This window comes from Trachymyrmex cornetzi, unplaced genomic scaffold, assembly GCF_001594075.2.
Source record: "Trachymyrmex cornetzi isolate Tcor2-1 unplaced genomic scaffold, Tcor1.1 scaffold147, whole genome shotgun sequence".
In the NCBI taxonomy this organism is placed as follows: Eukaryota; Metazoa; Arthropoda; class Insecta; order Hymenoptera; family Formicidae; genus Trachymyrmex; species Trachymyrmex cornetzi.
The window spans coordinates 2,919,419-2,933,882 of NW_017296059.1; the positions used below are offsets into that span (position 1 = coordinate 2,919,419).

The 14,464-nt window shown below is 36.0% G+C and overlaps 2 protein-coding genes across 5 annotated transcripts in view; one reads left to right on the forward strand and one right to left on the reverse strand.

The window, feature by feature from the left end:
* Nucleotides 1-4,667, forward strand: part of Klp10A (kinesin-like protein 10A) — a 42,557-nt gene extending 37,890 nt beyond the window's left edge. For 2 of the 3 annotated variants that reach the window (XM_018502414.1, XM_018502408.1), the window contains exon 12: nucleotides 2,213-4,667. In XM_018502414.1, coding sequence (XP_018357916.1) covers nucleotides 2,213-2,370 — 158 coding nt within the window. In that variant the 3' untranslated portion in view covers nucleotides 2,371-4,667. Of the gene's footprint in view, nucleotides 1-613; nucleotides 707-2,212 lie in introns of all 3 variants that reach the window. The other variant, XM_018502407.1, reaches the window with a different exon arrangement.
* A 5,683-nt stretch (nucleotides 4,668-10,350) lies between these two features.
* On the reverse strand, nucleotides 10,351-14,319 carry Mad (mothers against decapentaplegic homolog 1). 2 transcript variants are annotated; one of them, XM_018502068.1, is made up of 3 exons: nucleotides 14,032-14,319; nucleotides 11,002-12,334; nucleotides 10,351-10,923 (listed from the first exon to the last, which is right to left on the reverse strand). In XM_018502068.1, exons 2-3 carry the CDS (start codon nucleotides 12,249-12,251, stop codon nucleotides 10,764-10,766), a joined length of 1,410 nt encoding a protein of 469 aa, XP_018357570.1. In that variant the 5' UTR covers nucleotides 12,252-12,334; nucleotides 14,032-14,319; the 3' UTR covers nucleotides 10,351-10,763. The 2 variants fall into 2 exon arrangements, with proteins under 2 accessions (XP_018357570.1, XP_018357569.1); XM_018502067.1 differs by having other exon boundaries at nucleotides 13,738-14,319.
* Nucleotides 14,320-14,464: the final 145 nt, after the last annotated feature.

The following is a 14,464-nucleotide window of genomic DNA, read 5'->3' on the forward strand; positions in this document are numbered from 1 at the left end:
TATATATATATATATATATTCAGATTACACACGCAACTCTCATTGGCACACTACCATTCTCTTTGTTGATTCAATTTTTGGAGCTTTTTAATTTTAATTGTGTAAAAAATTTGCTCACATGGAATGCTGCTATAATTTTTTTTTATATTTTTATTTAATTTTAATGAAAATGCATTCCTTCGAGTTTAAGCACTTGGCTGTATGCACGATTAAAATGTTACTAATTCTTGTGTGCCATATAGTAATGTTATGTTAAATGTATTTTGATTTTGCAATCGCATTTCGTGTGCAGCACTCGTCGTTTATTCTGTGGGATTAGTATCTATATTTTAAGATCTTTTTAATTTTAAAACATTTTAAATAGACAAAATCCACTACAAAATATATAACATATGTATAACCTTATTATAAATCACGTATTTTAAACCACAGTATTTTATCAATATTACTAGCTTTTATAAAAAAAAAAATATGGCTGACACTAGTTCAGATTTATTACAGCATAAAGTATAATTTTTTAGGTGCCTTATACTTGTACACTTTATATGAAAAAAATCACATTGCATTGTATACCTGTAGAAAAAATTTAATATAATACCAGAAAACGTTACAGATTTGAGGCGGAAAAGAACAAAGTTTGAGTCACCCTACCTGAGGAGTTTCTCGTTACGTAGACGTCTTATAGAGAGAAAACAATTTTCCGACGGTACGACAATATTGTTCGATTAACAATTCTATAAAATAGTTCAGATAAACAGCTTATTTTAATGTGCACCATACTAATGATACGCGTCACATTATTTTCTCATTTCGGTATCACACGCATTTCAAATATATCCTCAAAAATAATATTTTTTAGCGATTTAGTATCGGGAATTTTACTCGATTTTACCAATGTAACGTCAGAAATGGATTTTCTTCTCACCTACTTAAAAAATTTAGATTTCTATCGATAATGCGGTGTTTATAATAAAGCATCAAAGTCGTTCAATTTTTAAGACAATTGAATCATTTGATCTTTTTTAACTATGTCTATTATTATAGATATATTTAAGGAACAGCAAATTCAAACCGAACTTACTGTTCCAATAAAACCGTGTACGAATAATTGAATATAAATTGTGTTATAAAGAAGCAATATTTTGCAGCAAGATTTTACATATTACTATCATACTTTATAGATTTTTTCTTGAAACGCAAACAGATCCTGGAAGGGTAAACTCAACATTTTTCTTTTCTTTTTTATTGTTATTACGTATTGTTGTATTTTATTAAACATAATGTTATGACAAATGTATTGTTGAAGGAATTATTAAATAATTTATATATATATATGTACTGTAGAAATTAAATTTGAATAAGATATGAAATTAACAGTGTTGTATGTACAAAATATGATTAATATGTATATCTTAGAAGCGTGATATTAGAACGTATTATTTTATGTATGTACGCAAATCGAGTCTTTGTTAATAAATGTTATTTTTGTGGATTATTAAGCTAATGGCAATATCAGATTAAGGATGATTATATGGAAAACTTTTATAAGAAAACAGCTCTCTGGCTTATGTGTTCAGCTTAAGCTTCAATTTGTGTAGCGACATCGATGTTTAATTATATTTGTATGCATATTCACATTTTACAAATAATATTTCAAATCTCTTAATCCTGTAACTTCAGGCGCTTTTGGACTGATTTATAAACACAGATACAAATTAGGTATTAATATATATAACCCATTAATTTTTATAATTATGCTTTATGAAAAAATAGCGGCTTTCATTTACAACTCTAGTAGTAAATTTGTAAGCTAGATTTAAGCTGTCTTTAGATGTTCTTTTATTTCAAATCACTAACGATTTAATTAACATTATAATTTTTATTTTTATGGGTTTCATTGCAATATATGTTTACTTTCGCTGAAATATTAAGACGTCACTAAACTTGTTAAATGATTATTAAGCTCAGTAATTATGTCTCCGACTGGATGAACTAAAACAGCAATGAAACTCTAACAAATATGTGGTTGTTATTCATATTTTAAGATGTAAAGCTAAATACGATGCTCAAATAAATCAGGGGAAATAGCTCCAGCGTTTACTTGTAATACGTCACCTCTATGTATATCCGATTTAATCCTTAACTACGCTAAGCCGATGTGTCTAATCATGCTCTTGGGTGCTCTGACGGGTATGCGTGTTATCTGTTGCAGCATATGCCCAAAAGTGGGAGCAGCTGTTAATACAGCAACGTGACATTCTGAATGCCGCGCTCGACCAAGTCAGCCAGTTTCGCGGGCAGCTGCTACAGGAGGAACAAATCAGCCAGAAGATGACCCGAATGCGCAACATCTCAACGCGGTACAATTAGAAATGTCACCCCTAGCGAACGCAAAAAAAAAGACACAAAAAGTAATTATTTCTCATCGGTGAAAAAAAAAGTCCGCTTCTTATGTGTGTATCGACTCTTAATTACAAGCGCGCGCGAAAAGCAGATATGCCATGACACTAGTGCGACAGTCATAGGAACGCAAAATGTAACAAATGTCTTGCCTTCGAAATTGCTACGAAATGTACGTCGTCGAGATAGCAAAGAGCTCGACTCGTAAATCTCACCCTAGCGATCTTGTATCATATAACGATTCTTCTCGAATGATTCTCCATTGTAAAATGAAAGAATAAGAAAAGAAAATTCCGCAGGAAGGGATACGTAAGCCGCAGTATGGCAGGCATAATAACAATAGTTGCTTAAGGATTCACCAGCGAAAAATTAATTATTTGTTTTTACCGCATTAGATATGTTCGTCTCGGCGGAAGTCGGCGAAGAACTTCTTTTTTAGCCAAGATTTCTAATTAGTGCCTCTTTTAGTTTCGAACCGTAGGAAATTTTAAGCAAATCCAGAATTTTTCGCGAAGATAATAAACGAACGCACGTTTGATTTTTTGGCTCGGGGATCAAAGTTTCGTCAGTATGTAATTGCATATTTATCGAAATGAATTCTTACGTGTTTTACATATTTTTTGGGCCGCACCGAAACCAGCAAAATTTTAAGCCGTCAACGACACATCGATACTCAATTGATTTTACAATTTGTTCGTCATTGAGATGCAACGCACCGCAAATGATAATGCATAAGTTATTACGCCGTCAGATAAACACTCGTTTTTTTTAGACTGTAGAATGCTAGGTGTATTATTACGAGGGACCCAGTGTATTATTGGATAAAGGAAAAAAAGCCTTAGTGAGCCGATTTGCCGGGAAATGCAGAGATATGTCATGGCGATACTTTGTATACTCTCATTTAACACACGCATACACAAGTGCATGTACACACACGCGATCGACTCTTTCATAAACCAAATAACGACTGATTTCGAGAGGATGAACAAAAAAAAGAATGTAACTCTTAGCTCTTAAGAAACTATCCAGCGGCGCTCATCCGGATATTTAAGTTTTTTAGTATTAATATCGTCGACGGCATCAAACGGTCCTCTTTTTTTCTTACGTTATTAAAAGTATGAGATTAAAATCTTCATTTGATTTATCAACGCATACTCTTGTGTTTTCTTCCTCACTCTATCGAATCGCAATGTTTGCGAAGCGGTCTCAACGCGCGCTTAACAAGCAGCAAGCTGAACAAGCAGCAAGCTTAACAAGCTTTACTACGGATACGTCCAACCGAATACCGTCGATTTTTATCGCGATTATAGAGCTACTATGGTTTTAATGTTCCCCTTTAATGCCTCTATGGACATATTTCCTTTTTAACCAGAGGAGATTGATTCTTCGTAAGATATAAAGCAAGAATTTTAATTCCATCCCGTCCCTGATCTCCACATTTTCTAAAATACATCACGATAATTGATACCAATACGATGCTAATATAATATTATCTGGAATTAATATAAAGATAGAAAACAACTTTCTTTGACCGAAAAAGGGAAGCAGAGCTGATGATATTCAGTATTCGTATATATAAATTAAACAGTAATTCTGTTTTTCCTTTGTATTTTACTGCCGGTTTCTCGGTATTTGTTTCTATAATTCGCGTCTAAAATATTTACCTTATCTTGTTATTCGTGCAGGCCGACTAGTTTTGTCTTATCACGATTTGTTGAAGATCATTGCATTACGATGCAAGAAAATATATCGCACTACAGTCGCACTAGACAATAGAGAATTAAGAAGATTTATAACGTGTATCGCACGTCACACGACTTTATCTCTCTTGAAGATTTTATTCCAAATGCCCGTTCTTGTATAAGCGTAAAATCCTCGTGCATGTCAGTCTCGCGAGTTAACAATCATTACATACGTGTATACGCTCGATTTTGTAAACTTATAGTGTTCTAATGACTCGAGGTAAGTTACTCTCGGTCTTGGAACTTAGAGATAAATTAACAAAGTAACAACAATAACGCGCAGATAGATGAGAGTAACGGAGCATCAACCTTTCTGTGTTGACAAGATTTACGATTTTTTATATAAATATATAGAATACTCAGCGCGGAGTTGTAAAGAAATTGTTTGAGATTACTGTTGTATTAAAAAATGAGATAGTCATACATGCCGTCGAGGGCATCCTCTAACTTAACGTAGCATACTTATCGAGTACGTAATATTGATCGAAAATTGTGACCACATATTAGCGAGTTGTGCTTCACTTATCAAAAAATCCATCCCTCGCTACATATCCGACATTTCTGCGATGGTTGCTAAAAATATGTGTCGCCTTGATTAACAAACGCTGAACGTTTCCGAGGCAGTTCGCGGCTGCTGTAGCTCAGGCATATACGATATTTCCCCATTGTCAAGATTTTATAATTTAGCTTCTTCAAGACCATGAAAAAAAAATTCGCGTTTCATCACCTCGAATATAGTATTTTTTAATAAATAGTGGCGCGATAGAGAGAGATGAGGCTTAGTAATCGAAAGATGTTAATATACTTCTTATTTTTTTATAACTGTATAATTTATGCAAACGGAGATGAATAAATCAAATATACGACACGTATCCCCCCCACATCCCTCCCCTATTATATGTCGTACTTAATAGTCGACTTCTGAACTATTCTAATTCGATGTGCACAGAAAAGTTTTGGATACGTATGAGAGGTTTCACGTTGTTGCTTTATGAATGAAATAAATCAGATTGAAAAATAAACATTCAATTACGTTCCTCACCCTAACCAGTATAATTCAAGATTTAAAAAAATGGTACGTCAATAGGAAATTAGAAGACGTTTTCCAGCGAGAAACAGATAACACGATGTGACAAATGAATCATTATATCCTTGTCTGCTAATATTAAACAAAGATGAAATTATTCACTATGTTACAATGTCTCTTGCTGAAAAGCACCGTAGTTATACAAAATTTCATGTGTAGTAAAATTGCATTTTTCTGATTTTTAACACAACCTTCATGATACTTGATCTTTGTGTTTGAATTATTAGAAACGCTGAAACTGTTCGATTTATTTTATCAGTCAGATCTGTGTGTCGATCATGTGATTTTCTCTAGGATGAAAACGTAAAAATTTGTATGATATGTACATATATACATACATAAAAAATTTTACTTTTCCGTTTTAGTGAAAAAGTTACATGATCGATACCCTAAACACGTATACAGATTCTGTTCAGAATGCATTCCCCTTAAAATTATTCCGTTTTCTTAGAGAAAACTTAATAAATATTTAAAGAATAAGTGAACAATTTCGGAATTCATTCCCAATAATACCTTATTTATACTTGGACGATGTGATGCAACTAAGGGATCCGGAATGGGTCAAAATCGCGTAATCGCGAAATGAATTCAGACATCGTACAGATACACAGGTAGGTATTAATTTTATTTCGTACTTGGTAGAGCTGCACAAGACAACGATTACCGGAAATGCATGCGTAGACAGCACAGATGAATGCGCATAAACGTAATCAAGCAGATAATTTTTTTATGTACCGAATGATACAGCTGATCACGAAGAATTTACCCTCAAAAATTCCTAGCGTCCCGTAAACGTATCATCCTGCAAGACTATCTAAAGATTTCGTCGAACAATGACGACGAAAATCTTTTATCAGTACGCTCGATCAATGCTGTGTTTGACGTGTCTGATCATTTGATTCTTCTTTTTCCACGGTAACAAAGTACGCGCTCTGTATACGCAGACCTGTTCAACTAAGCTAACCATTTATACTAGTTTTTTTTTCATTAAAAGCCTAATTTCTTACCGTATAACATGTCACATATAACACAAAAATTTTTCTACTATCTCTTCACTACATCATATACATATCAATACACGCATACATCATGTATGTATGTACAACTAAAAATACCGTTCTGTACATAAAATGTCTTTTTTTCACCATAAAGAAAAGAACGTGCGAAATAAAATGTACTATGCGTCGTGCTTAGCGGCTAACGCGCGTCAACTCCATGTAGTTTTAAACGATAACTACCGTCCTATTTTCTGACGGAGATGGCGGCTGTACAAAGACAGAGGAAACTCGTGTGCCTACGTCGTCGCTGATAGTCGCGGACACGATGCAGCCACATGAGCGTCTCAAGAAATCGCGCAAGGGGGAAAGAAAAAAACCCGCAGTTATATCTTCTCTAACGGTACATAATGTGGAATGGATTCCGAAGAGATGTGCTCTCACGACTAACGAGATTTGATATATTTACAGTCACTGACGTACGGAATACATCGCGAGCCCGTTTTCAAATCGCACCTTCGCACTTCAATTGCTCATCTATTTATTCTTCACGGCCTTTACATTAATAGACGGCTTTTCTATAAAAGGAACCGAGCGCTTCTGTGTCAGAATCAACGAGTAGACATCCGGAACATTCTTTGATCTAAAAATTATTTATATATATGTATGATGTAACGGTTGATACATTAATAAGAAAAATGTATATTAGGCATTAATAATATATCAGAAATTTAATAGGAACATATTTATATATTTAAAGCGATACTATATCGCTGACATATCCGCGATACTCTGTCTACATCTCGTTATTGCAGATGGTCTCAGTTCCTTCTATATATTTCCAAGGCACGAGCACTTTCCTGTTCAAGGTAGCTAGATTGCTCACAACTTGAGTCACATCGCAGGACTGTAATCATTAGAGAAATAAGACTCGATATCAGACGTCTACATTTGATTAATATATACCTGTATGTGTACTATATATATGTGTGCGTGCGTGTGTATGTGTGTGTGAGTGTGACATTGCAATGCAAGCACAGAGCTGTACATTTATTTTACACGTGAACAATTGAGGGGATTCTTATACAATTTTTTTTTTATCGAATGGGAAAATTTCTGTACACTTTCGGATACATATTTCACCCTCGCATTCCTGTTATTACACATAAAAGAAATTGTATATATCATATTACTTATATAACTACGTAATATAAAAGGCAGCCAAGGCACGAATTTGGGCGGCGCGCAACAAAGTATATAGTATTCCATCAATCCTTGAGAGCGTTAAGCTTGAAGTCGAATTCTCACAGACTTCGAAGGAAATTCAAAGGATCGTTTTAAAGATCAGGCACAAAGGCTCAGGCAAGATTGTTTTGTAAACGGGCATCGCGACTAATCTATAATGATTCAGTTAACAAGGAAATTAAGACGTGGTGATAATGTGAAGTATAAGCTATAAGTATAAATTGTTGCGTATGAGAAACTATTCATGTACACGTACATCTTATAGTAATGCGTCGTGCTCGTTCGAACGTGACAGAGCTTCAACATGCTGAAAAGATTTCGCAACACCTATCTAATCGATTCGCTATTCATCAATACAGATTACGATTTAAAAGAGATCTGTAATTGTAGTATACATTTCTCGATGAAAAGCCGATCAGGTATAATCAGATCACATCTTGCAGAAAGGAACCAATTCGGAGAAAAATTCAGAAATGACCATAAACATATGGCGTTTTTCTTATTTTTAAGTTTTATCTTCTAATATAGAATACTGATCGGTTCCTTTGTACAAAATTCGATTAATTCAACCATTTTATCAAACGATAAATTTTCCTTATAGAACGGGCTGAAAATATCTTACATTTTACCCTTTTTTGTAGTCATCGATTATTGTCTCCATCACTTGTGCAATTAGCGCAATTGTACCACATTATGCAATATCGAATAAACATTTTATCAACGTTTACGTTTGTACCAAAAACATCATGTTCCAATTTGACCCAATTATAAGTTACATCTTATTCTTTTCTTATCTTAAGAAAGCAAATCCCTTACTACTTTTGTTTATTATAGAAAAATTAGAATGTTATTAGCCAAATAAGCTTTGTTCCCCTTCATACTTTCTTTTGTTTATCATCAAATCGCAAATTTGCCAAATTGAATAGCAAAGAATCACAGCTAGGCACACGTCGGCAAAACCAGTGACAGCAAATGGCAGTGAAATAAGATGGTATATTGTCTATAATTAGGCACTGTTAATATCTGACAACTCTCTTTCTCTCTTTAAGACACTCGTAGAATCGAGTGCTTTTGAGATATTTGATTTAAGACTTTGGAAACATGATTAGATACAATAAAAGAATTGCATTTCTCTGATGAAATATCACAGTGCGTAAATTAAACATATTATGCGAATATTTTTTTTTTTGGCACCTTTCATAATGTAAAAAAAGTAACAAACGTAATATCAAGCTTAACACCAATCAATTGATAAACATAACTTTTACTCAAGCAATATAAACTTACTGACAGATAACTTCTTTTTTCATTACACACACATACATCACTCACACACTTGTATATACGTGTGTACGACACTTCCATACAGAATATGTGTACAGCACATAAAATTTCATATATAATTTGTAGCTAGGGAATGGAAGTACGTGTTAATAGTGCCGTTACTTTTTATCGTTACTTTGTTATAGTAATGTGGCGGCTCGCCAACAGAGGTCCAATGGGACTCGCTCGGATTCGCGTGAGCACCGCAGCCACAGCCACGCGAATTCCATTTAAATAGAACGTCAATCTAAATTCATTCCAGGCGTCTAAGGCAGGTCCCACATTACTAGATTCATCAGTAAGGCGATGTATTGTGGGACCTGTCTTAGACGCCTAGAATGAAATTAGATTGACGTTTTATTTAAATGGAATTCGCGTGGCTGTGGCTGCGGTGCTCACGCGAATCCGAGCGAGTTCTGTTGGACCTCTTTGGACCTCTGGTGGCGAGTCGCCACAGTAATAATAATTTGGTAATGACGTTGCAAATTTTTACAAAGATAACATCAGAATTGGAAAATGTTATTTGTAATGGATTGGAAAATTCATTACTGAAAAAAGTAATTTTTTGTTTGTAATTTGTTACTTTTGTTTGTTACTTGTGACGGAAAAAACAATAATGCGTTACTTATTATAAGTTACTTATTATTTTTTTTCAGTAAATAACGCGAAACGGTAACAAGTTACTTTTCAAAGTGACTTTCCCAACCTTAGTGCAACCTCAGCGTTTAATTAGTTATCATTATAGTCAATTGCAACGTTATCAAATGATTAGTATAAGAAGTAAAAATAACAACATAGTGATTCTTCCATTCCCTGTTTGTAACACATAAAACTTATCTAATCGTGTACTGTTTTTAGGAATTTCAATACGGAAAGCGTTGAATCGCTTGTTGCACAATACGATAATGGAGAAGAGTACAATGCAATGTAATGTACGTAGAGATGAAGCATGCCATGAATCATAGATCTTTCTATAGATAAGTGAGTTTGTTTCAATATATCATTGGACGCAGTTAACTTTTCCTATAGTCAACGTGAGATCAACGTCCAATGTCTTTGAAATAGATCGCATCGTTACTCAATAAAAGCCCGCACTATTTTAAGTCATCTAACGACAAATTTTGAATAGCTCTATATAGATGTAAATGTACTTTAAAGAATACATGTAACTTAACAGACATAATCATTAGATTATGCTCAAATTTAAAAAAAAAACAGAATATCTTTTCTTTTCGCTTTCTATAATATAATTCAGAGAATTTACTTTTTTCTTTACAATTATAATCATATGTTTCTTTTTTCCACATATTATCATAATAAATCTTAAAATTGTTCAATTAAAAGATTTTGTTTGTAACATCGACAAATATCTCCATAAGAAATTTTTGTATAAAATAAAGTATTAGGCTGATGCATAGATTTGAAAAATATTTCTTTTTATATATGTATGTATATATATACTTATATATATATATATATATATATATATATATAAAAGTATACCATTATTACTCTCTCTCTCTTTCGCTCTATATATATACTCTGTGTGTGTGTATATATATATATATACATATATATATATGTATGTATGTATGTATAATACATAATTCTGTCCTTATATAACAGCCAAAGAGTTTTTATAGCGTCTAAATGTATACGCGGTCACGATAACTCCCAGAGATCACTCTTTAAATATTTTTCTTTTGCATAATATTTCTCGTGAGTTTTTATATCTCTTTCAAACATTACATCTCTTGTTCATTTCATTATCATATATTTTTCTTCACTAGATATTATTTTAATGTAAGTATAACATAGGGCAACTTACTGTAACTGTATTTCGTCCGTGCACAGTTTCCGTAATTCTCACATATGTGGCATAAATATAGCCTATATTTGAACTTTTAAAAGTGCATCGAGACTAATTGTCTTTTTGTCTTAAAATAAATCTCTATGATGCGTGTATGTTACTTATGACACAGAACTTATGGCGTTGTGAGGTGGACCCATCTGCGTTAACACTTTATCCAACCATTGCAAAGGTCCGTGCAGATGTGCTTCGATCCAACAGGGAGTTGAAGTAACATCCTGCCTGTGATACTCCGCACCCCATCCCTTCACGAAAGACATTCTAGCAACAAAAATAGTAAATGTAGTTACACATGACTAAAAATTTTTATAATAATAAAAATATCGTGAATTAAATTACCTAATCGTACACATCTTTGTTAATTCATAAACAGCTTCAAAACCATGATTTACGCTTTGAGATAGAAGCTGAGCAAATTCTTGATTGTTAAATATCTTCAATGAACATCCCGGTGGAATTTTACAAACTGTGCTGGGATGAAAGCCATGATGATGATTACAATTTCTAGACTGTACAAATATCGCAGAATCCGAGAGACATTCGGCATAAACTTCTCCGCCGACGTAATACAGATGCACTCCTTTGCCTATATGCCGCCTCGTATTCTCTATCGTAGAATTTCGATTTACATTAGACAGTTGTCCGAGGCAGAAGCGATCGGAGTTGTTGCTCGGATTTGTAAAGCCGTCAATAATCACGGAGTGCGAATGACAGTGAAATACCTCACCCACTCGACAATTTAACTCGTAATAAGCGATTGAGGCCCAGTAAGGTGGTTCTTGGTAACACACAGGTGTAGCTGATTCAATTGACGTGCTTGTGTCCATCGGAACTGAATCCGAGGATGTGGTTTGCCCGGTTTGAGAGCCATCCTCGGGAGGAGAATATGCTGGCGGTGGTGTCTCTGGTAATCCATTGGTACCGTATGGGCTCTGAGGATTCGGCAAAGTCGTGCTCCCTGGACTGGGCACGGAACCGACAGAGGACATGGGTGACGTCGGATTGACGCCACTCGTAGAACCGGCATTGAAACCGCTAGATGTATAGGACACGTTGTGCGGCATGCTTGGGTCGGCCAATTGCTGAAATGGCAACAGAGAATGGCCGGGAGCATATTCCGAGTGTCTAGGAACCAACACTGGTGGCAGTACCGGGCTCTCAACCCTTTTGTAATGATAAGGATTGATGCAGACTTCCTTCTGTTTGGCAGAAAATGGAAACTGACACAAGTCCAGCGGTTTCAATTCGTGATGTGACTGGAGATCTGGCCAGCGCCAGACTCTACAATATATCACATGCGGCAAGCCCTTGCGATGCGAAACCTGCAATCTACCGTCTAAGCTTCTAGGAATCGTCACGCATTTACTTGGAGTTCCAGGACAGCTCAGTGCTCGTTCCAGTTCTTCGATCGCGCCTTTGCGCTTCTTTAGTTTTTTCACTAACGAATCCACTGCTTTCTCAGCCCATTTCTCCTCCTCGTCGCCTTGCTTCCAGCCGAGCAATTTTTTCACAGCGGGACTGGTGAATGAAAACAAGCTGTTTAATGAAGACATAGGTCCAGAACTCGAAGCTCCTTCTTCGTCATCCATATTTGAAAGGTGATGTATCAATTAGGTGTAGTGGGTATGCATAATATCCTTGTTTACATCTATAAAAAATCTTCGTCAGCAATCTGAAATCATACAGAGGCAATACTTCTTCGATTAATTTTCTCCGATTCATAATATCTGAAATAAAATCTGAGATAAAATCTGAAAAGTAGAATATTTCTATCTTAAATTATAGTTGATTTTAGCTATAAGTTAATTTCTTTCTCTTAAATTAAAAAAAACATGAATATGCAAATTTTTTTAAATGTCAAACTTTAATTTTTTAAATTACAAAATAAGTAAATAAGTTGTCAAAAAAATATTACATTCAATAAAAAAATATATTCATAAATGTAATGAAATTAATTCGTCTATTATCCTGTTTATATTGTGATTCTAAATTCCATCTTATAACTATCGATTAAATTTGTCTTCCGAAAAAAATACTGGACAAAGCGCGAATTCATCGGTCTCCAATCCGAATTTTTGCGATGCTATTTTTACAGGAATGTGAGTTTTGGCATGTCTCCTCCCACCGCTGTATCAATTCAATGACAAAGAGCGAAATTCCATAAATATTGTAACTCTTTTTCAAACAGAAATAGCAAGTACCGAGATGGAGTACTTTGCGCGACATTTCGAATACATCAGTCGTTTATTTGACATAAATTATGAACTGCAATTACAGAAATGTCGTTAATTCAGTTGAATATCAATAATTCATCAGTTTTGAGGAAACATACACTCGGAATTCCGGATATGCTCCGTTTCCCGCTTTCGTTACACTTATTTAATAAAACGTCGTGCATCAGTGAATTCACGTTTTGCGGGTGCGGATAACGCGTTTTCAAACGAGTACGAACGTCGAACACATCATCACGACGAGAAGAGGGGAAAAAAAAGGAGAGAAGAACCTGACGCGCCGGAAGCGCGCGCCGGGACTACACCCTTCCCCGAATCGGCGTGCGGGAGCATCGCGCTCGCCGATAAGACCGGAGCACAGACCTTTGCATAACGTACAATGCACAAACTATAAGACAACTTATGACCGAATTCAGTAGAAAAAGCAGTTCTACAATTGTAAAGTTGTAAGATTCTTCAGGTCTGTTCGCATTGTTTGCACTTTTTGCACTCATTATCGCTTTCTTCCTCTTCAAAACGCTGGAATATGTTTATCTCATTTTAAATTTGAGAGACTTCAAGCAGGACAAACAGACCTTTTAAAAGGATTGACTATCGTCCTTAGTTCCTTGCCGGATTTAAATGTAAAACTGATCATACGAAAGATTCTTACAACTGTAAAGATGCTTCTTTTGCTTGAACGCAGCCAATTAATAAAAGTCTTGCCCTTTCATGAAACGAAGGATCGCTCGATTGATTCTCTTATACTTTACGAAAAGTTCCTGTGCTCCGGCGATACGCGCCTCCGCCCGCAACGTCTCGGTCACTTACACGCTGCCTAGCGATTCAGTATTGTTTTTTTTACCACTGTCTCCCACTCTTGCCGCCTATCGTCCATCGACGCCACGCTCTCGCCATTACGATCTCGCGCCCAGCGCAAAAAGCGCTCGCAGGGATTATCGATTGCGCTGTTCGACTGCCGAGGCTGGTTGGCCGCAGGCGCGGGTCAACCGATGGACAATTCCGCGAAACGGCGACGACGTCGGGAGGATTCGATCCCGAATCAATGTCACACCGTGACGCATCGCCATCCCGCGCCGCTGCACCTACGATCCTTCACCGTTGCCATTCTGGCAACGTTCGAGCGCCAACTACTCACAACGATCACGACGATCACGGCGTACGACGAAACGCAGATTTGATCCTCCGAATTTCGAACGGTTGACTCGGAGAGGCGTAACAAACACTCCGTCTCGTTCCACGAAATGTGTAAATGGTCTTGGAACGGTCTGATCGATTATTCGACACTCGTCAGTTCCGCAGCAGCGATACGAACACACACGTTCACCTCGCACGCGGCGATAATGCACGAATCGATGTTTACTCGGCGGATCCCGCGGATCACGCCAACAGCAACGGCCAAAGCGATGCGCTTTGGCTTATTGCCGTTCACAACGCCGCGTCAGAATCACCATGCTTGTTCAGTCGGGCCAATCGCGGTCTAAAGCGGAGAGCACAGACTCTTGCGTAACGCATAACACGTAAATCATAAGAATATGTACCAATCGAAGTTCTCCGTTTCTTTCCCTTCC

Bases quoted from the DNA above. Each gene is read 5' to 3' on its own strand.
- Mad (XM_018502068.1), bottom strand. From the start codon at position 12,251: ATGGATGACGAAGAAGGAGCTTCGAGTTCTGGACCTATGTCTTCATTA. The intron at 10,924-11,001 runs GTAATTTAATTC...TTTTGTTGCTAG, and splicing joins ACAAAGATGTGTACGATTAG to AATGTCTTTCGTGAAGGGAT.